General features: G+C 43.2%; 1 protein-coding gene across 2 annotated transcripts in view; it reads right to left on the minus strand.

Annotated features, from left to right (window-relative positions):
• The window catches only part of TMCC3 (transmembrane and coiled-coil domain family 3), a 288,129-nt gene that overhangs the window by 132,472 nt on the left and 131,809 nt on the right, over positions 1 to 23,848 (minus strand). The window contains exon 1 of one of the 2 annotated variants that reach the window (XM_042947375.1): positions 20,618 to 20,689. The exons of the other annotated variant lie outside the window; for it this stretch is intronic. Within the exon in view, the coding sequence (XP_042803309.1) occupies positions 20,618 to 20,629 (12 nt within the window). The 5' untranslated portion in view covers positions 20,630 to 20,689. Of the gene's footprint in view, positions 1 to 20,617; positions 20,690 to 23,848 lie in introns of those variants that run through there. 2 annotated transcript variants of the gene reach the window in all.

The following is a 23,848-nucleotide window of genomic DNA, read 5'->3' on the forward strand; positions in this document are numbered from 1 at the left end:
AGTTACTCCCCCACCCACCCCCATGCTGCTTTCCATACTCATTTTGCAGATGAGGAAAGGAAGGTCAGAAGTTAAATGACTACGTCACTGCTAAAAAGTAGCAAAACTGAAATTGGCACGTAAGGCTTTTTACTCCTGCTTCTGCATTTCTTCTTCAATACCAGGACTTGGCAAACTGTCATGGTCTGTGGGCCAAATCTAATCTACCACCTGTTTTTATAAGGCCCACAAGCTAAGCAGGGTTTTTATATTTTCAAAAGGTTAAAAAAATCAGAAGAGTAATATTTTATGACACGTTAAAACTTATGTGAAATTCAAATCTCAAACAAAGTTTACTGGGTGTGACGATGCTCCTTGTTCGAGTATTGCCTATAGCCACTTTTATAATACAATGGCCAAGTTCAGTAGGGGTGACAGAGATTGTATAGCTCAGAAAGCTTAATATTTATGATCTGGCCCTTTACAGAAAACGATGGTTGACCCTGTACAACACCATCGTGCTAACTACCCACCAAGCAGCCTCCTTTTTTGCCACAGGATGGAGAAAAGAAGACCGTCATCCCTAAGAAGATCAGTTAATTGCACAATTCACAAAGTGTAAAACACGAGACCCTCTAAAATGTTTCTTTGGGGGCCCAGGTTTAGGTTTGCTGTGCTTTTCCACTCTTAGCGATAAAATCATATACATGGGATGGAGGGCTTGGGGATGGGAGAGAGGCAGAGATGCAGATCTAGGGACAGAGAACAGAGAGAAACAGAAGCATATACTACTCTGGATATCAGAACTGGTCATTGGAGGAAAGACTCCCTCAATTAGCAGAAGATAGATTAAATTTCTGCAAAGAGCCAAAATCTATACCCTGAGAGACTGTATGACAGACAGGGTCTTTAATTTTTTTTTTTTTTTTTGGTTTATTTATTTTGAGAGACAGAGAGAGAGAGAGAGAGAGAGAGGGAGCGAGCAAGTGAGCTGGGGAGGAGCAGAGAGAGAGGGAGAGAATCCCAAGCAGGCCTCACGCTGTCAGTGTGGACAAGGGGCGTGGACCCACAAACCGTGGGATCATGACCTGAGTTGAGATCAAGAGTCAGATCGTTAACTGACTGAGCCACAGATTGAGCCACCCAGGGGCCCCACAGCTTGAGCATCTTCTAAGGGCAAATCTGCCACTCAGTCCCCTGTAGAACGAAGAGAGAGACTGAACATCCCATTTCTTAAGCATTTTAAGTTAATTCCACTTTAGGGAGTGGATTATATTAATCTCAAAAGGCAAATGTAGACATCACATTATTTATAGAGGATTGGTATTTATAGAGAAGATGCTACTTTCTAATAATTGTTTTTTCAATATATTGTTAAATTGGTTTCCATACAATACCCAGTGCTCATCCCAACAAGTGCCCTCCTCCCTGCCCATCACCCACCTTCCCCTCTCCCCCACACCCCATCTACCCTTAGTTTGTTCTCAGTCCTTAAGAGTCTCTTATGGTTTGCTTCCCTCCCTCTCTGTAACTTTTTTCCCCCTTCCCCTCCCCCATGGTCTTCTGTTACGTTTCTCAAGATCCACATATGAGTGAAAACATACGGTATCTGTCTTTCTCTGCCTGGCTTATTTCACTTAGCATAATACCCTCCAGTTCCATCCACATTACCGCAAATGGCCAGATTTCATTCTTTCTCATTGCCAAGTAGTATTCCATTGTATACATAAACCACATCTTCTTTATCCATTCATCAGTTGATGGACATTTAGGATCTTTCCATAATTTGGCTATGGTTGAAAGTGCTGTGCTGCTATAAACATTGGGTTACATGTGCCCCTATGCATCAACACTCCTGTATTCTTTGGGTAGATTCCTAGTGCTATTGCTGGGTCATAGGGTAGTTCTATTTTTAATTTTTTGAGGAACCTCCACACTGTTTTCCAGACAGGCTGCACCAACAGTGCATTCCCACCAACAGTGCAAGAGGGTTTCCATCTCTCCACATCCTCACCAGCATCTACAGTCTTCTAACTTGTTCATTTTAGCCACTCTGACCGGCGTGAGGTGACATCTCATTGCAGTTTTGCTTTGTATTTACCTGACGATGAGTGATGTTGAGCATCTTTTCATGGGCCTGTTGGCCATCTGGATATCTTTTTTGGAAAAGTGTCTATTCACGTCTTCTGCCTTCTAATAATTAAGTCTTAAAGTTGCTTTCCAAGCTTATGGATGGGACTGGCTTTACTTAACAGTTTAGCAATGATAAAGGAGATGAGAATTCTGCAGAATTCTTTAGCATTCTGGTAAGTCACATCTGTTTAATAAAAGGGAAAATGCACAAAAAAAGCAGAAGAAAAATCCAGCTGGTTTTTTGTTATTTTCTCATAAAAACAGCCAAACTCGCAATCACAGTATATTCTGTACAACTGATTCATTAACCCCTATCTGCATAAAGACACAAGTGTTTTGAGGCCACAACTTTCCTTGCAGGAGGCATGGCTAAAAGCAAATGCCATCACAATGCTACACAAAGTATGGAGATGCCCAGTGGGCAGTGTCATGGGCTTTCGGAGCCCCTTTCAAAAATCTTTCCCCTTTCAATCTCTGAAATGAACAGGGGCTTTCTGATAATGCCATCTAAGTTTGTATTTTAGGGACATATTGGGGATAACAAGGCATGAAATTGCTTTGCACAAGAAATCATTTTTCTGATCCAGAAGTGGTGGCTGAGGGGTGGGCTGGAGGGGGAGGGGGTCCATTCAGTACCTGATCTGAATTAGGGAGAGCAAAGAAAATATTTCGTGCTATTCGGGTTAGTCCTGGACTGAGATATTGGTTCTGAGCGATGATAAGAGTTTATTTAAGAAGAAAACCAAAAGAGCAGAGAGACTGCTTTTGTTATTCCCAAGAAAACAGTATATTGTCCTCAGAATTTGGTGATAGGCCACCCTGCTATGATGGGATAACTAAATAATAAAGCCTAGTGTCTGCGAAAAGCAAATTGGCTCCTTAGGCAAAGCAGTAATAAGTCACTGGCTGGATGGTGAAAGCAGCTAAGACAACAGAGAGCTCGTAGTCCCCAGAGGGAAAAGTTATTTTCTTGCCAATATTGGTCAAAAGTGCAATTCTTTAGGAATAATTCAGCAAAGGCTACCTCCCCCCACTCCACCAAGGCAGGCAATAGAAATGTATTTCTAAAGTGAATGAATGTTTTAGTAATACTTATGGGTTTTGATAAATGTGATCACATAGGTTGACTCCCCTTTGCCTTATGAAATGGAGAGAAACTGGAACCGATTGCTGGGGGGGATTCTGTTGGTTTCATATCCTTCTATATATGCTATGAAATCTCAAGCAGGAACTTGGAGAGGTCACTGATCTGTGTGGATCACTGTTTGCGAATCATCCCCCTGATTTTCAGTGTGGCCCTCAGAGCAGCAGCAGCACCTGAAATGCGGAATCTCAGGCTCCTTCTTGGATCTTATTAATTATTTATAATTAATTAATTTATTTACTTACTTTAGATTACTTTTTTAAAAAAATTTATTTTTTAAATTTACATCCAAATTAGTGCATATAGTGCAACAATGATTTCAGGAGTAGATTCCTTAATGCCCCTTACTCATTGAGCCCATCCCCCTTCCCACAACCCCTCCTGTTACCCTCTGTTTGTTCTCCATATTTAAGAGTCTCTTATGTTCTGTCTCCCTCACTGTTTTCATATTATTTTTGTTTCCCTTCCCTTACGTTCATCTGTTCTGTGTCTTAAAGTCCTCATATGAGTGAAGTCATATGATATTTGTCTTTCTCTGACTAATTTTGCTTAGTATAATACCTTCTAGTTCCATCCACATAGTTAGCTGCAAATGGCAAGACTTCATTCTTTTTGATTGCCGAATAATACTCCATTGTGTGTATGTATATATGTGTGTGTGTGTGTGTGTGTGTGTGTGTGTATACACACACATATATACACACCACATCTTCTTTATCCATTCATCCATCGATGGACATTTGGGCTCTTCCCATACTTTGGCTGTTGTGGATAGTGCTGCTATAAACATTGGGGTGCATGTGTCCCTTCAAACAGCATACCTGTATCCCTTGGATAAATACCTAGTAGTGCAATTGCTGGGTCATAGGGTAGTTCTATTTTTAATTGTTTGAGGAACCTCCGTACTGTTTTCCAGAGTGGCTGCACCAGTTTGCATTCCCACCAACAATGCAAAAGAGATCTCTCTCCGCATCCTCGCCAACATCTGTCGTTGCCTGAGTTGTCAATGTTAGCCCTTCTGACAGGTGTGAGGTGGTATCTCATTGTGGTTTTGATTTGTATTTCCCTGGTGATGAGTGACGTGGAGCATTTTTTCATGTGTCGGTTGGCCATCTGGATGTCTTTGGAGAAGTGTCTATTCATGTCTTTTGCCCATTTCTTCCCTGGATTATTTGTTTTTTGGGTGTTGAGTTGGACAAGTTCTTTATAGATTTTAGATACTAAGCCTTTATTTGATATGTCATTTGCAAATATCTTCTCCCATTCCGTCGGTTGCCTTTTAGTTTTGCTGATTAGTTTCCTTCACTGTGCAGAAGCTTTTTATTTTGATGAGGTCCCAGTAGTTCATTTTTGCTTTTGTTTCCCTTGCCTCCGGAGACGTGTTGAGTAAGAAGTTGCTGTGGCCAAGATCAAAGAGGTTTTTGCCTGCTTTCTCCTCGAGGATTTTGATGGCTTCCTGTCTTACATTGAGGTCTTTCATCCATTTTGAGTTTATTTTTGTGTATGGTGTAAGAAAGTGGTCCAGGTTCATTCTTCTGCATGTCGCTGTCCGGTTTTCCCAGCACCACTTGCTGAAGAGACTGTCCTTATTCCATTGGATATTCTTTCCTGCTTTGTTGCTTAGTTGGCCATACGTTTGTGGGTCCATTTCTGGGTTCTCTATTCTGTTCCATTGATCCAAGTGTCTGTTTTTGTGCCATAGAACCGCTTTAATACAAGATCTCTAGGTGGTTTGTATTATACTCACATCCCCTCTTTTTCAATCTGAGAAGCACTCATCCAGCCTTCAGATGGTTGGTGGTGGTTTTCGATCTGAAAAAAAGAACTGCTTTGGCCATTGGTAGGATGGGTGCCTGGGTGGTGGTAAAACCAACAACAAATAGAGACCAACCCTGAAAATTCCCAGTGCAGACAAAACCTGTTCAGTCATTCAGACAAACCTTCATTTAATTTATTTTCTGCAAGGCTAACTTGACCTGAGACACGGTTCACTTACATTTCTGGAAACCATAAGCAGAACTTAAACAATTTCCCAAGGTTGATAGGAGGTAACCACCATTCAATTCCGTATCATTTAAGAAAATTCTAACATTATAATCAGTCATTGTAAAAAAATGGTCACAGCTTTCTCACTATATAAGCTGCTTTATAACAATATCCCCCTGAACCTCATTCCATGTTTTGGTCTGAGTGCTCCCAGTTGGCCAACTGTCTCTTTGGTGTTGCAAAATAAACTTTTACCAATGACTACTTCAGTGATTCACTGGTTTTACTTCTGTTATTTCTGAACTTTCGACAGTAGCACGCTCATCCCTAGAGGACTGAAGAGCTGAGGGAGAAAATCAATCGAGGTGCTCTTATCCGAAGAACAGGGGATGGATGACGAGCAAGCAAATCAAAAGACATTCCCAGAAGTGACCAGTTGTTAGGGATGAGCATCTGACCCAAGCCAGGTCAATGGGTCTCATCTGTGGGATTTTCGCTGTCTGTAGAGAAGGGAAAGCTCTCTGTTCTGAGGTTATGAAGTTGATGAAACAAAGGCAGAGCTCCGGGGGCTACTCCTTGGGGAAGGCCTGCCTGAGAATAAAGCAAACTCCAAGCAAACAGTGCTAAGAAGTAGAGACAGACCAAGTCTTCACGACTTCAGCCGTGCACCTACACTTGGGCCCCTCATTCCAGGGGCACCATCACAATGTTTCCCAGCACAATGTGAATGCGCCCCCTGGAGATGCGCGACAACACAGCAGCTCCTCCTGGACGCATCTCTGCTTAATCCAAATTTGACTCTGGACTTCTGTTTTATGTGGCAATAAACTCCTCCATTTAAAATTTCTGTTGTTGTTGCTTTAAGATACACAGAGGTAGATTTTCTGCGACTTGTAACTATCTGCAGGGGTGACTTTTCAAAATACTTGTGTTCATATCCAGCCCCCAACCTCCTCCCCTATGATAGGCCAGCTCTGATATGGCCTTGGTGGGGATGGGGACAGGAAAGGCAGTTAGGGGTAAGCACTCTGGGAAGGTATACATGACTAAATCCTGTACAGGAAGGCAACTGGACAACTTTTATTGACACAAAAAGGATATACCATTAGGCCTAGTAATTCTACTTCTGCAAACTGATTCAACAGATAAATCAGCACATGTGCCAAAAGATACGTGTTCAAGGATATTCGGTTAAGTACTGTTGGGATGGCAAAAGATTATATAGCCAAAAATATCCAACAATAAAAGACTAAGTAAATAACGATCCCTCTAAACAATAGAATAAACACTCTATTAAGAAAGAACATGGAGGGGTGCCTGGGTGGCTCAGTTGGTTAAGCATCAGACTTCGGCTCAGATCATGACCTCACAGTTGATGAGTTCGAGCCCCACATCGGGCTCTGTGCTGACAGCTCAGAGCCTGGAGCCTGCTTTGGATTCTGTGTCTCCCTCTCTCTCTCCACTCCTCCTCCACTTATGCTCTGTCTGTCCATCTCTCTCAAAAATAAACATTTAAAAAAATTTAAAAAAAAGAACATGGCATCTCCACATGTGTTATCCTGAAACAATTCCCAAGATCAATGAGAAAAAGTAATGAATGGAACAATATGTATAGTATGCTACCATTTGTGCAAATAAAGAGGATAATTAAATAAACCTATGTGTATATATATGTATACACAATATGCATAAGCATTTATATATGAATAGAATATCTTTATTTTTTTAAGTAAACTCTACCCCCACAATGTGGGGCTCGAACTCATGACCCCAAGATCAAGAGTCGCATGCTCTACCGAATGAGCCAGCCAGCTGCCTCCATATATGAATAAAGTATCTTTACAGGAACAGACAGAAACTTAATAGTGGTTGTTTCTGGAGAGGGGACGGGTTGAGAAACAGAGCTACTTTATATCCTTTAAATTTTGTAACTATTATATGCATCCATTAAATACTTACTACTCTGACCTGTCTGGAATTGTTCCCTCCTTCCTTCTTCGGAACCGCTGGCCTGGGGAAGACGAAATGCATGCCTCAGGCAAGAAGTCCAGAGACTGAGTGATCAGCAGTCTCCTCTTCTGGAACCAGTCCAGGGGCTGATCGGATCACAGCCTCAAAAATACTAAAAACCACGGCGAGAACTGGATGCAGTGGGCGCGGATGGAGCTACAAGGAGCAGGAGTTATTTCCCCGGGGAGCAGACGTGCCTGGAGACTGGGCCCTGGGAGCACCAGCGTTGCCGTCCGGCTGCCGCAGGGCAGGAGGGGCTCCCGGCTGCCATCCAGCAAAGCAGTCCTACCAGTGATTTCTTTCTCTCACGTGGCCTGAGTTCCCTCTGGCCGCTGGCCTGTCCTACTGGCCACTTAGAATTACAGGTGTCCCTGCTTATCGAAAGTTCACATCATGCCACCTTGCTTTTACAAAAGACCTACGTCAGTACCTGTTTTCAATAACCCAAAGAAATCTGACGAGGATTTTTTTTCGCTTTTAAGAAAAAAGGCGAACAGTGCAGTGAAAACAGTAGTGTTCAGCATTTGTTTTGCAGCAAGCTGTTAGCGAGGCAGGAGAAAGCGCCCCCCGCCCCCAGCTCCTTCCCCGGGGACTCCCTCAGCATCCAGCACCACAGCCTTGAACTCTGTGAGCACCTGTGCTTTATGTGGATTTATTTTGTGTAGCCGCTAACAAGATGTGTCCTCAGGTATCGGAAAAGCCTTAGAGAGGTTATTTTTTGAGTCTAGGAATGCTAAAAAGTGTTTTCCATATAAATTAATGGCAATTGCTTCTCCACTTTACATCATTTTAGCTTATGAAAGGTTTAACAGGAAACCTTTTGAATGGCGGGAGAAACCTCAAAGCCCTGCTTCAGAACATTGCATTCGTTTCTGAAGACCTTCCCTTCTAATATGTGTGTAGATGGAAACATTTAAAGCTTCAAGCACAGTGCAAATGACAAGTGTAAGCAAGTCTGTGTGTTGAAGCTCTGACTCTCCTGCTTACCTTGAGGGTCCGGTGGCCTCTGCTGTGAGTCTGGGACTCCCAGCAGCCACCACTGTGTGCTAATTGACAATGAAACACAAATGCAAGAACACATCAGGGTGACCGGAGACAAGCAGCCAAGTCTGCCCACACAGTGACAGCTGCTGTTGGGGGAAGCTCAGGGACTGGTATTTGAGTTCACTGTCGTTTTACTGCTTTAAAATGTGCAACCCAAGCACGATGATGGTGTTGTTTCCACTGAACTATAAATCACCTACAAATTAATCTCTGCTGCACTGATTCTGTTAAGCCATGGTTTTTTTAATATTTGTTTTTGAGAGAGAGAGAGAGAGAGAGGGAGAGACAGAGACAGCGTGAGCGGGGGAGAGGCAAAGTGAGAGGGAGACACAGAATCCGAAGCAGGCTCCAGGCTCTGAGCTGTCAGCACAGAGCCCGACATGGGGCTTGAACTCACAAACCACGAGATCATGACCTGAGCCGACGTCAGATGCTTTAACTGACTGAGCCACCCAGGTGCCCCTTAACCATGTTTTAGAAAACAGTTCCGATCCCAGCTTTGGGAAAGAGACACTCATCCTTCTCCTCCTTTTCCTCAGCAAAGTCTGTCCCCATCACTACACCAAATTACATATTCTGCTGCTTATGAGAATAATTGCTGGTAGCCTTCCCAAACTGATGTGGGTTAATTCGTGTATACATATGGGGCGGTAGGGGGTGAGTGGGGAAGGTGGCACATTTGCCATCAGAGAACACAGAAGGCATCCTAATACTCTCTCTAATGAACGCTCAAACTTGGCACGTTATACCTTTCCACGGCCTCAGACTTCTCATCTGCCCACCCTGGGGCATTCGATAGATGGTAAGAGTTTCCTGCACTGCACGATGTACCCAGAGAGGAGGGGTAGCATCCCTGTTTTGATTATTACTGTTGGACCTGAGTGTGTGTGTTCTGACCTTTCACAATGCCTCTCCTAGGAAACGCTTAGTAAACACTCGCTGAACTGAGTAACCTTTGACTCCATTCCAGCTATCCTTAGGATTGTCTGTGTGTTCAGCTTAAACATTAAAAAAAAAAAGTGCAATTGTGAAATTTTGCAGAACACACAATTTAAATGTATTAAAAATGGACTATAGTTCACTATTCATTATTATTTGTTGGTGAGTGCAGAGGAAAATGCTGTCCTTTTCACTTTGGGGAGTTTAAAGACCTACACGGGCAGTTCCAATTTAAACAAACTGGCCAACGGGGCGTCTGGCGAGGGGCCTCTTAAGTTTGGGCAGACTATGACGAAGCCCAAAGAGAGCCACACGTCGTGCCCTGGGTTTCTGGAGAAATGGCTTCACCCTGGCTTCAGTCTAAGCCTACCCCATCCCTCATTCACTGCACAGGATGAAATGCAAAGTCACAACAGGTGCTGGATGTCCCATCTGCCCAGAGATTTCTTTATGCACGTCAGTCTGGGCAGCCCCAGACAGAATGTGACCCTGTTCACTTTACATGTGGTCAGCCAGCATGTAGTTGGGTTAGACTGGATTACGGACAACAATCCTAACCAAAAGAATGTCTTGAACAGCCTGTGAGCAAGTCTGAGTCATGGTAACACCTCTGGCAACAATGCCAATGCTGGGGATAGAGTAGGTACTCAATAAAAGTTAGCTGAGTGAGTGAATGAAGTAAAAACCAGAACTAAATTCTTTTTTTTTTTTTAAAGTAGATTCCACACCCAACACGGGGCTTGAACTCATGACCCTGAGATCAACAGTCACCTGATCTACTGACTGAACCAGCCAGCTGCCCCTGGTACCAAACCCTTTTTAAAGCATCTGTTAAACCAGACTCATAGCAACATCTAGTTTTCATCTCAAGGAATGACTTTGAAAAGTTCACTGTGGATGGGAGATGTGGGGGCGATGAGAGTACCGGCTAATAATTCTTCACATGTGTGCAGTACTTACTTGGTCCTTCCATTTCCATCATCTCATCTAACACCCACAACAACCTGACAATGTAGGTTACGTTCATTCTACAGATGAGCAAACTAAGGCTCAAACAAACCGTGATTTGTTTACTGTCTTTACATCAAACAGAGCCACAACACAAGCTCTAAGGTCTTAGAGAGATTCTACTTCACCAGTTGCAGAGGAAGCTATAGTTACTGTTGTTTACCTTTTCACACTAAACGACATACAAACATACTCTCAGCCATGTGTATGCTGCTCTGAACACCTTCCTTCTTTCATCAGTGGCTGCCTCAGTGTTTCCACACAGGAAATCCACTAACCCCGGAGGCAGGCAAACCTGGGATTATGTCCCACTTATGTCTATGTGACTTTGGACAAGTAACCCTGCTAAGCCTTGGCTTCTTCATCTATAAAATGGGAATAGCAATACTTATGGCCAAGGGTTATTCTGTATGAAAAGAGATAATACGGGTAAAGTGCTTCTATATGAAGTTGGCCACAAAGCCAACATCCATCGAGTGACAGCTCTCATCACAATTAGAACGAGATGAAGGGGAGGAGAAGTCATCGGGGGCTCTGAGTTGGAACGAATAATTACACAGCCCAGCTCTTAGTAACACATGCAGGCCTATTCATGCATGTGTACACACTTAGGCACAATGGAGAAATACACCCTTTCACACATTAAAAGCAAACTTCAAGATACATAACTAAAAGTCACAAAATCAATGGATTTCTTTTTCACCACAAGCAATACTGAAAGTAACAGAGTATGATTCATTCTTTTTATTTTTAATTTTTTTAATGTTTATTTATTTTTGAGAGAGAGAGAGAGAGCACGTGAGTGGGGAAGGGCAGAGAGAGAGGGAGACACAGAATCTGAAGCAGGCTCCGGGCTCTGAGCACTCAGCACAGAGGGCGACACGGGACTTGAACCCACAAACTGTCAGATCATCTTCCTGAGCCGAAGTTGGAAGCTTAACCACCTGAGCCACCTAGGCACACCTGGAGTAAACTCATTCAGATAGGACTGTAGGCTTACTACAGGTAAATTTTCATCCCCTGAAAGTACCAACACACAGTAAAAAAAAGTCTGAACAATTTTCTTTAAGTCTACAAGTTAGTTCCGACCCCCAACTGCAATATGATATGTCACTGTTGAAAGCTCTTCAATGCATTTCACAGCTTGAAAATTCAGTAGTCTCCAGGGATACTCCTATCGATGGCTAACAATAATTAACCATCTTTTTCCTTTTTAAAAACCGGAAGCCACCAACAGAAGGTATCAGTGAGCCAACTGATTCCTCAGTAATATTTCCATAATGAGCACAGATTCTGGAGTTGGACTGCCTGAGTTTAAATGGAGATTGTTCCACTTTTTACTGTGTGACTTCTAGCAAATTATTTAATGTCTCTGTGCTTCGGTATCCTACCTATAAAAGGGGTACAAGAATACATACTTCTTACGGTTTGCTGTGAGTATGAAATATGGCAGCTGACATGAAACTTTTAGAAAGGCATTTGACACATGGTAATATATCATGTACCTATGATTATTGTGCATGTACCCAAAAAAAAGCCATTTAACAAACACTCCCTGCTCTAACCCTAGATCTATCCCTCCTCAATGCCCAACCCTGGTATTTCCACCCAGACAACAATTGTGCGGAAACTAATTTATCTTGCCTTCCCTGCTCCCACGGGCCTGGTACTGTGACTGGCACAGAGTAGTCAGTCTGAAAATATTTGATAAGAGAATGAAATGATGTTAGTATTTTAAAGCATTTTGAAAATATGTTATGAAAAGCATGATATTCACAGTGCTCCTTAGGGGTAAGGGAGAAAGAGGAGGTATTCTAAGCTTAGATCATCTCTCTCCCATGGGACAAAAAAGAAATGAACAATAGCAGATACTGGAAGGTGCACTAGAATTCAATTTTGTCAATTTCCCAGCAGGATAATAATGGAAAGCTCCACCACGGAGCCAAGGCTGGTCAACTATTCATCTACTGTATTCTTTTAAAAAACAAACCTCTCTCTCACACAAATCCTCTGTCTCACCAACGTGCATGAACTACTAAGAATTCACATTCTATAAAACCACAGAAAAGCAACAGGAATAACAATGCTTTTTCAGATTTCACAAATGTTTGGCTTCCCAACCAGCAGGCAACAGAGAGCACTGAATTTCCAATGGATTTTACAATTGCCGACAGCAAAATCCTGCGGATGCTTCCCATGGGGAGAGTGTGCCAGGAAAGATTCATAACCAGATAAGTGAGAACTGCCCAAGAGTCACGCTTAAAGCTCTGGTGGAAGCCCAGAGGAACTCCCGGCTTCAAACGCAGGTATTCCCCCAAAAAACGCTGAAATTATCCCCCAGGGTGCAGAGACTGCAATGCTACAAAAGCGAAGGATTTTGTTCTCTTTAGGGGGAAAAAAAACATCAATTCTCCTTGATATACTGTGCTCCCCGCCCAAAAAGAGAAAGTTGTAGACCAACAGAAGTAATGAATCCATTTAATTAAATAAAACCAAAACCAAACCTCCATTACCCTTCATTGTCTCTGTAATTTACATATTAAAAATGTCTAGAAAAATGTATATGTCAAATTGTTAATACTGCTTACTACTGGAAAGTAAGTAGAGATTTTTACTATTATTTAACCTTTTATCAAAGAAAAAAAAGCAGATTAATGAACTCCTATGTGCCCATTATTACTCAGCTTCAGCAATCAACTCCTGACCAGTTCACTTCCTCTCTTCTGTATTATTTTGGAGCAAATCCCAGATATCATATTATTTCATATTTCAATATGTATTGCTAATAGACAAAGACTCTTCTTTAAAAACATAAAAATAGGGGCACTTGGGTGGCATAGTCAGTTAAGCGTCCAACTTCCACTCAGGTCAGGATCTCATAGTTTGTGGGTTCGAACCCTGTGTCAGCTCTGTGCTGACAGCTCAGAGCCTGGAGCCTGCTTCGGATTCTGTGTCTCCCTCTCTCTCTGCCCCTCCCCCACTTGTGCTCTGTCTCTCCCTCTCTCTCAAAAATAAATAATAAACATTAAAAAAATAATTTATAAAAAACCATACAAGCAACACCATTATTGTATCTAAAAGATCAACACCTTAATGCTTCAAATATCCAGTGCTTACATTTCATATGAATCTTGTTTGAGGGGCGCCTGGGTGACTCAGTCAGTTAGCATCCAACTCTTAATTTAGGCTCAGGTCATGATCTCGTGGTTCATGAGATTGAGCCCTGCGTCGGGCTCTGTGCTGACAGCGCAGAGCCTGCTTGGGATCTTTTCTTTTCCCTCTCTCTGTCCCTCCCCTACTCTTTCTCTCTCAAAAATAAATAAATAAACTAATTAATTTGTTTGAATCAATCTTCATATAAGGTCCACATATAGTGAATGAATATATTTTTAAGTATCTCAGTCTATCAGTCTCCTTCCATCTTATTTTTCCTAGCAATTTGTTACATTTTGTTTTACATATCTATTGATTTGAAAAATGACCATAAGTATGTATTTTTTAGTGTGTTTTTTTTTTTTTTTGGAGAGAGAGTGGGGGAGGGGCAGAGAGAGAAGGAGACAGGTTATGAAGCGAGCCCTGTGCTAAGAGCAGAGAGCCCGATGACAGGCTTGAACTCACGAACCGTGAAATCATGACCTGAGTTGAAGTTGGACGCTTAACCAACTGAACCACCCAAGCGCCCCTCAAGTATGTAATTTTTTAATAAGTCAAGAGGAGGGGACAAAATGGCTGACAGCACAGCACTGAGTTCCTTCGCTGCCCCAAACACAGGAAAGTAAGCAGCGGTAAAAGGTACAGTTTCACTAGATGGGTCCTTCTCTGTCCTCCAAGATGCAATTAGATAGGAGTACACCAATATATAAAACTTGTTTAAAAAGCAAATGGACAAAATCAGTGGATTACCAAGAGTACAATAACATAGGTGGTGGTGCAAGAAGTCATCAGCAATATCACCGGAGATCCATCCAAAGCAATAGGCAGATTCGCTTAGTTCACACAAGTGCATCTTGGTTTAGCCCTGGTAAGAATGTCTGCTTCCCTAGACACATAACCTCCAGCCAACGTAGATGCTATGATTACATGTTACGAGACTTTTTTGTTATTTTTCATTACAGAAGTAATCCATGCTAACTACAGACAGTTTGGCAAATACAGCTAAATAACAGATAAAATGAAGCCTGTAACTCCCACTACCTCAAAATAACCACCATACTGATCACTAAGGCATCTTTTGGTTCCAAGTCAAAGAAGATGTAAGTGAAACTGACTTAAATATAAAGTGAACTTATATATTTGAAAAGTCCAGGAGTAGTTTTGACCCTAGGCAAAGTTTAATCCAGCAGCCAGGTGATATCACCAGAACCTGATTTTGATTTTCTCTATTTCTTAACCTGTTTTTCTTAGCGTCAGCTCATTCTGAAACTAGCCTTAACATAGTTGCATGATAGCTACTACCTACAGCTCCTGGACCACAAATTTCTTGCTCAAGTCAAGCAAGGAAAAGAGTATGTCTTCATCCCAGCCTTCTCAGGGAGAATCCTGAAATATACTCTGATTGGTCCAGGTTGGATCATGTGCCTGCCTTTAACCTCACAGTAGCAAGAAGAATACAGTGTATGAATCACCTTAGCCTAACACACATGCTCCACTTCCTGATCAAGGTACAGTCAGGTATGTGTTTTCCCAGAAACACATAGATCCCTATAATACAGAAACGGGGGCTATTAGGAATGCAGAATGGAGAAATCATGTTGGGGAAGCAAGCAATAGGTGTCCAGCGCCATCACTGTTTGTATTTGTTGTGCTGTGACTCCGTTTTACAACGTGTAAGATGCTGCCAATGCTGAGATTAATTTCTGATACGGAGAAGTCTGGGGAGAAGAGATGTTCAACAAAGTACAAGATGATGCCTCACATTTGGTAGGTACCAAAGATATGATGAGTTGAATATAAACTAGCATAAAAGGTTTAAAGGCAGAATGCCCAAAGATGCTTCCCAAAGTTCAAGACCAAGAGAAATAAACTTACAGACTATCTCTGTCACTCCACCTGTGTTAAAATGCATAGTCCTTATTTACACGAACGTTTGAATTTCTTGTTTGGTTATGCAAACAAGTAGTACTCAGTTATTCAAATATCTGTCATGGTTTCTTTCCTTATAGTAGAAATCGAAGAATCATAACGATCCAAGTTTCTTATACTTTGGTGGTGGTGGGGAGATAAAAATGTACTCTAACACTTTTTTTTTAATGTTTATTTTAGAGAGAGTGAGAGACAGAGCATAAACAGGGAGGGACAGAAAGGGAGACTCAGAATCAGAAGCAGGCTCAGGCTCCAAGCTGTCAGCACAGAGCTGACAGTGGGCTCGAACCCACAAACCTCAAGAGCATGACCTGAGTGGAAGTCGGACTTTTAACCAACTGAGCCACCCAGGCGCCCCTGTACTCCAACACTTTAAATACAAGTTTGGTTGAATGGATCCTGCCCTACTTCCACTTTAGACTAGTAACTCTTTCTTAATGTCAGGGGAGTATGTCTAGTGACAGGGACTTTACCATCTCACAAGACAGAGTCTTACTCTAATTTCAATTCCTGATGCTAAAACAATTTCTCACTATTGAACAAAAGTGTGATTCCCTGTAAAGTCTAGTCAGGGGTCCCAAGCACCCTTCTACGAGCTGATATTTCAACTGTCCAATGAGGGTTCCCATCCCGCTCAGCTGTCCAGCCTTCTCTAGGGCAATGTTCTCAGTTCCTCCACTACTGCTTGCTGGTTGTGAGCTCCGTTCCTTTTGTCATCCTGCTCACCTTCCACTGGGCCTTCTGTTGAGGCTTTAAGAATATGCCCTTGACCCAGGGAAGTGTACCGATTGCTCAAGGTCTGTGGAATTTATTTCTCAACTGTTTTCTAACAACACATGCATGTGCTACCTCTGTCGTTCAACTCTGTTAGTATCTTTCAGTGTTTGTGTCTCAGCAGAATGGAGAGTGCTCATGGAAACTCAGCTCCCGATCCCATGCTCCACCTCCTGAACTTGAAGTGTCTTCTCCCCTCCACACTGTGCTCTCCACAGACGAATTCATGACAAACATCTTGTGTCTGATCTGCTCCAGCAGACAGTGACGCCTGGGCTGACACTGCCACTCTTCCCAACTCCGTCCAAAGGCCCGTAAGGGACTGTGTCTGCTCTCATCTGCGTATCTCCTGAGGAGCAATGCAACTTCAGATGTGCCTTGATCGGCTCAGAGTTCAGGGGGCCTGTCCTTCAATGCAGTGCTTCTTTTTAAGCAGACGGGTGGTATTAGTGAATGTGCTTGTGGTTTTTCAGCAGCTTCCTTTCTCCGTTGGCTCATCTGAAGCTCAAAGTCAGTCGGAGACTGTCAGTCTCCACTAGGCACGGCCCCACCCAGCTGTCTCCAGTGAGCTGGCCACCTGCAGATTTAGTGAGGCCCTGAGCCAGTGACAACCAAGATTGATAACATAGTAAGACAAAGGCTCTCAGAGCTGGCTGCAAATTAGAATCACCAGGAGACCTTTAAGAACTATCAATGCCTTGTTCTAACTGCCAAGATTCTGATTCAATTGATCTGGGTATCCATTTAAAAATCAGTGTTGTTGTTGTTGTTGTTTTAAAAAGCCCCTGAAGTAATCATGATGTACAGACAGAATTCAGAGTCACCACAGGACATCCCTAACAGCTCCCCGTGTGGAAATAGAGCCCACGATGCCTGACAGAACTTCTACCGCACAATTCAGGAACTGCACTAAGATTTCACAAACCACATTTAATTCTCCCAGCAATTGTGGGAAGCAGATATTATAACTATCCCCACCGAACAGATCCACAAAAACAAGCCTCAGAAATGTCAAGTAACCTGTTCCAGGCACACACAGGAAAAAAAGAGATGGACAGAGAATATTTTGGCGGAATCCAAAGGCAGCATCCCTAACACTGGTACGCTTTCTTCAATGGAGCACCATTCCTTGGCCTTGTTGAAGCGCTTAGCACTTCCTCCCAGAGCCCTGAGAGCTGGCTCCCCTTAATTCTTGGAGGGGACTGGAGTCTAATCTTAAACCACTACCTACTTCCTACCAGCCCTTCTTGCTTCTGATACCAATTTTCTTCACCTTGAAGGAGTAGTGGACCCTTCTTTTTTTTTTTTTTTTTTAAGTTTATTTACTTTGAGAGAGACAGAGACAGAGACAGTGCAAGGGGGGGAGGAGTAGAGAGAGAGGGAGACAGAGACAGAGCCAAGCAGGCTCCATGCTCCCAGTGCGGAGCCCGATGCAGGGCTCGAACCTACAAAACCGTGAGATTGTGACTTGAGCTGAAACCAAGAGTCAGACACTTAACTGACTGAGACACCCGGGCACCAAAGGAGCGGTGGACCTTATGGCTTGGATACCTCAGTATCTAGCCATAGGTCACTCCCTTGTGTACAGCTCCCTCTGGCCACTGACCTCCTGCCCCTACCTCCAATCCGATCTATCATTTTCTCCCAGCCTCCGCCCATGGTCAGTCCTGGTTTACCCACAGTTGCACACATGCTAATGTGGCAAGGACTGGCCTATTACAGTATCAATTAAATCCCTCTGATTTTTTTTTTTCCATATGAACTACGATGAAGCCGTTTCTCTTTTTTCCCAACTTTGTAGTGACAGGAATGATACTTTCTAATTTTAAGTATCTACAGGACAGCTTTCATTTGAGTATTAAACTGTCACCAGCATTTTTAGCTATGTTAATGCTTTGAAATGTCCCCTAGTAATCTTTTTAAGAAACAGAATCACATCCTATACCTCTTTTAGATTTAGAGTCACTGCTGTACCTGACTCTCCCATCACCCATGCTTCCCAGATGCTTTGTCTAAACCAAGGACCGGCCCTTTTTCTACATAGTAGCAGAGAGTAAATATTTCAGGCTCTATGGTCAAGACTACCTTCCTCGCAACTGACCCCTCAACTCTGCCACAGCGCGCGATATGTAAATGAAGGGGCGTGGCTTGTGCCAGTGGGACTATAAAAACCAGTGACTGAGGAGCAGTTGCCAACCCCTGGTCTAAGCCAATCATGGTAATTCCCTTTCCTCAGCAAGTGACTGGTTTATAAGTGGCCTTGTGACTCAATCCTAGTGCATGGGACATAGAAAAGTCAGCTGAGGGGCTACTAGGAAAAGATTATTTTACATTTAAGACACATGGGGGAGGCCCCTGGGTGGCTCACAGTTGGTTAAGTTTTCAACTTTGGCTCAGGTCATGATCTCATAGTTTGTGAGTTCCAGCCCTGCACTGGGGCTCTGTGCAACAGCCTGCTTCGGATCCTCTGTCTCCCCCTCCTTTGCCCCTCTCCTACTTGCACCCTCTCTCTCTCAAAAATAAAAATAAAACCATTTAAAAAAAAAAAAGACACACAAGGAAGAGACAACCTTTCTTTTTCCTTTGGATATTATCAGATCTGGATGTGAATCACGGCAGCCATCTTGCTCCTGAACAAAAGATGAAGCCATCGGAACCAAGAGGGCGGAGCCATGAGACCCACAAAGGAGAGCGGACACTGGACATCGTGTGTTTGGAGGCTGCCCTACTTCTTATGTCAGACAACACATTTCCTTACTGCCTGAGCCAGTGAAGTGGCCAAAGAGCATCCTCATTACTGTGCCCCCTTTCCTGCTTAGCAAAGTACCTCCCAGAGAAAACATGTCCAGTAAACAACATTTTGTTGGGCTGGCTCACAATCTGAACCATATACACATGCAACTCAGAATTCTTTCCACTGTAAATAACAACCTGGCTCCTCTTAGAATACAAGTTCATTTTTCTATTAAAAAAAAAAACACCAATGAGAGGAAATAATAGTAAACCTTATATTACAGATGAATAGAAAATATTTGACAACTTTTCATTTTTCTGAAAATAAATATGTTTCAAAGACTATCTCCTCACTGTACTTTTCCTCCCCTTACTCTACACCTTCCTCTTCCCGCCGGGCCCTGAAAGGTATGTTGTGTGCAAATGTGCATAGACTCATCAGTCTTACTAGGCAGAGTTCCAACCGGCCACCCCACATGAACACAATTAAAAGTTAAACATCAATTAAAATTCACGAAATCCATTTAGCTCTCTGAAAAAGCACTAAATAACTGCACACATTTGGGGCACAGATTAATCTAGATTGTTTTTCATTACTCTTTAACTATCAAACATATTGGGCCTCATTTTAGCCTCTGTTAATTGTTCATTCAGCTTACGCTGAGTAAGCAATAAAAAAATGAGCCCAGGACAAAAGATGAAATACATGGAATGAAATGCCACACGGGGTCAAGTTCAGCCAGCCAGGTAGTCTGTGAGTGACCACGGCACTAGAGATACTCTCGGAGGGCAAGCACCATCCGGGGCTGAAGGCACGTGCAGATAATCTCTCTTCTGAGACTTCTGCTGATATGCTCATCTGCTTGTTCCACACCGACGTGGATGTCCACCAGGCATCGAGTCTTAACATGTCCAGAACAGAACATATAACTTGCCCCTAAACCAAGCTCTTGTCCCATCTTCCCCCATTTCGATAAATGGCACTGAACCGTATTAAGCCCAAATTCAGCATCACCCTTGATTTTTTTCCATCTCCCCACAAACCATGCCATCAGCAATTCCCATGGGCTCTGTAACCAAAATCTGTTCACCCCACTTGCTCTATTGCACCCCCTTAATCTGGCCCTCTATTGTGTCTCTCTCCTAAGATTTCTGCCTCTGCCTCCTAACTGGGCTCCCTGCTGCCCCTCGGGCCTCCCAACAACCCATTCTTTTTATTTTTTTTAAGTTGATTTATTTTGAGAGAGAAAACCAGTGGGGGAGGGGCAGAGAGAAAGGGAGACAGAGGATCCCAAGCAGGCTCTACACTGACAGCAGAGAGCCTGATGAGGGCCATGAACTAACCAACAGTGAGATCATGACCTGAGCTGAAGTCAGACACTTAACCAACTGAGCCACCCAGGTGCCCTCAACAATCCATTCTTTAAAAAACTAAGGGGCACCTGGGTGGCTCAGTTGGTTGAGCAGCTGACTTCGGCTCAGGTCATGATCTTACAGCTCGTGAGTCAGAGCCCCATGTCGGGCTCTGTGCTGACAGCTCACAGCCTGGGGCCTGCTTCGGATTCTGTGTGTCTCTTTTCTTTCTCTCTGCCCCAACCCCCCACTCGTACTCAGTCTCTCTCTCTCTCTCTCTCTCTCAAAAATAAACATTAAAATTAAAACCAAACAAAAACAAAACTAAATATGATTCCATCCCTCCCCTACTTAAAATGCTCCCCAATGCATTTCAGAATTAGAAGCCTCTACCAGTTTCCCACTGCTGCTGTGACAAACGTAATCTCTTACTGTTCTGGACATCAGAAGTCTTCAAATCAAGGTGTGAGTAGGGCTGCGCTCCTTCTGGAGGCTTCAGAGAAGAACCTTTTTCCTTTCCTTTTTTAGCTTCTAGGGGCTGCCTGCATTCCTTGGCTTGTGGCCCCTTCCTCATTTCTCTGACTCTGACCCTCCTGCCTTCCTTTTATGAAGACCTTTGTGATGACAATGGACCCACTGGGCAATCCAGGATAACTGCCCCGCCTCAAGATCTCAATCACATCTGCAAAGTCCCTTTTACCATGTAAGGTAACATATTTACAGATTCTAAAAATAGGACACAGCCATTTTGGGGGAGTCTTTTGTCAGCCCACCACGAAACCCAAACCAGAAGACAACACAAAGAAGAGCTCCTTACCAGGGCTGACCAGCCCTACAGGAGCCCGCCTGTCTCCTACCGCCTTCTCTCCTCTCTTATATTCTCCTTCTACACTAACCTTCAGTCTGTCCCCTCAAATGCCATGCCTGCTCTCGCCTCACCCTCTTGTCTTCAAGTCACCCTCAAGTCTTCACCCTCTTGCTACCTCCACCTGCGGCATTCTTCCCCATTCTTGAGAGCTCAACCATCATCTCCTCACTTAGCCCCATCCGAGATCATCTCGTTGACTTACATTCTCCTGGTCAACAAGTGAACTCCAGGGCCAGATTCCTTGCCTGTCTTGCTCACACTGTCTCCTAGAACAGCGACTGACACATGTAGCAATGTAATATTTGTGGAAGGAATGAACTATATATGACTTCAAAATGTTAGTGATTTCCCCATAATGCACCTTCATAACCCATTCTGGTTTTATAATCTGTAGGTTCATATAAATGTTTTTTAAACTCAGCAACATGTTCATCCTCGATCAGTTCTTAGGGTAAGACTACACAAGATAAAATGTGATAAAAACAGCCACAAAATATTGGGGGGTTAGGAGACAGGGTAGAGTAGAGTGAGCGGATAGGGCTGAGAAAAATAGGAATAACGTAATATATAGAGAAGACTCAGAGGGATTAATTACCGTTGACTCTTAATAGGGCTTGTTAGCATGACACAGTACCAAACACATGGCATTCTGCGCAATGGAGAGTTTCAAGCAAAAAAGAGCAAAACTACTTCTTGGACATGAGTTTGTTAACTAAAATTGCAGCATTTACCAAGAGTATAATATGAACTAGACACTACAGTAAGAGCTTTACATGAAATATCCCATTTAATCCCCAAATACTGTTACGGAGGGGGCACTAATAATTCTTCTCATGTCACAAATGAGAGAGGTATAGCTCCAAGAAGTCAGGGAACTTGCTTCAATTTACAAACTGAGGATGTGTTACTTAGGATTCATGATTCCAAAGCCTGGTGCACCAGCTGTATTAATGCTCTATGGCACCAGCTTTTAATGGTCATGCTGGACGCAACTAAGGGCCGCTCTCCAGAAGCCATGGGATTTCAGAATCTGAGCAGCCCTATGCTGCCTGCTGAAGCTTATGACCCATGAGCTAGAAGATGACTTACAACTACAGAATATCAATGTGCTGGTTGGCTCCCAAAACACCACCACCTCTTAATCATTCTGGCTTCACACTTCAAAATCATCTGACTCTTCCTTATATTTCATTCTCTGTCTCCAATGGGTCATAAAGTCATGCCTGGTTTGGGCACCTGGCTTGATAATGGTGCCATTTCACTGAAACAGGAACATGAAGGATCAGTTCCTGAGTTCAGGTTAAAATGCATTCATGCCGTCTAGGAGAGGTAGTAGACAGACGGAAATGAAGGTCTCACGCTCAAGAGAGAGGTTAGGCTGCGCTGCTGAAGTCAAGTTCACTCAGGGAGACCTCAGTGCCTAAGCGGAGTAAAAGCAAAACTAAATTGACAGATGGGCAGAGGAAGCACCACCTCCAGGGTCATCACCACTGCACGGACAACGGCGGACTTGTCCTTCCTGGTCTGCCAGAAACCTATTTTTATCCGGAGACAGATTTTGACACTTGCTTATTTTCAGTCCCGTTTTGCTCTTCTATTATTTCGTATGTGTATGCCCTGCTGTCTTGCAACATTTGCAATCCTTTCAAAAATTGAGATTTGGCAGGTTTCACACATAAGGGATGCAGCTTTTTTTTTGCATTTCAGTCACATTTTCTTAAATTAGGATATGTAGATGCTTGCGGAAAGGCTGTGTTCAAGCAACACAACATGTGGAGGGCTGAAATGCACATGTACCGTCCAGTCTGCTGTCTGGGTCTGCTGCCACTGGCAGACAGCTGCCCCAGTCCAGCCTGGCACCCAAAACGGGCGTGGATGGGGCAGAGCCAGCCCAGCTGACCCGCAAACCTGTCCAAGAGAAGTAAACGTTTATTGTCTAGTATGTGCCCCTGAGAGGCTGTTATGCAACATTTGTTCGTTTCATCTTTATGGAAGTATAATTTATACACAAATGTTCAAATCTTAAATATGAATCAGTTTTGACAAATATGGTCACTTGTGTAATCCACATCCTTAACAAGACACAGGATATTGCCATAAACTCCGGAAAACTACCTGCTGGTCCCTTTGAATAAATCCCCACCTCACTCCCAGAAGCAAACAATGATTGACTTCTATCGTTATAGCTTGGTTTTGCGGTAAACTGATGAAGACCAGGGGTCAGCCCAGTCCAGCCCACCGCCTGTGTTTGTATGACCTATGAGCTAAGAATGGTTTGTACATTTTCAGGCAGTTGAAAGAAAAATTCAAAGAGGAATAATACCTTGTGACACGCCAAAATTTTATGAAATTCACATTTCAGTGCCTATAACGAAAGTTTTTTTGGCACACAGGCACCTCCATTTGTTTACATATTATCTACAGCTACTTTTCAAGTGCAGCCACAGAGTTGGAGAGCTGAGGTAGAGACCACATGCCTACAAAGCCTGAAGTATTTACCACCCGGCCCACTGTAGAAGTCTCTTGATCCCGGACTATTGCCTCTATCTCCACCATGCACACGGATCCAAGTGCCGGAGCCAATGCTGAGAACTAGGTGTTCTGAGTGCTGTTTTAATTACTTTCGTACGAGCCATACATAAAAACCATACATGTTTATGAAAAGCCTAAATATTATCAGAGTAGGGAATGCGAAAGTGAGAACCTCTCTTAGGGACAGCTCCTAATGAGGAACCCGCTAAGATTTCAAAGAAAACTAAATCAAAAGTTACAGCGAATGCTTCATTGTTATTGTC

The sequence above is a fragment of the Panthera leo genome, chromosome B4, assembly GCF_018350215.1.
Source record: "Panthera leo isolate Ple1 chromosome B4, P.leo_Ple1_pat1.1, whole genome shotgun sequence".
Taxonomy (NCBI): Eukaryota; Metazoa; Chordata; class Mammalia; order Carnivora; family Felidae; genus Panthera; species Panthera leo.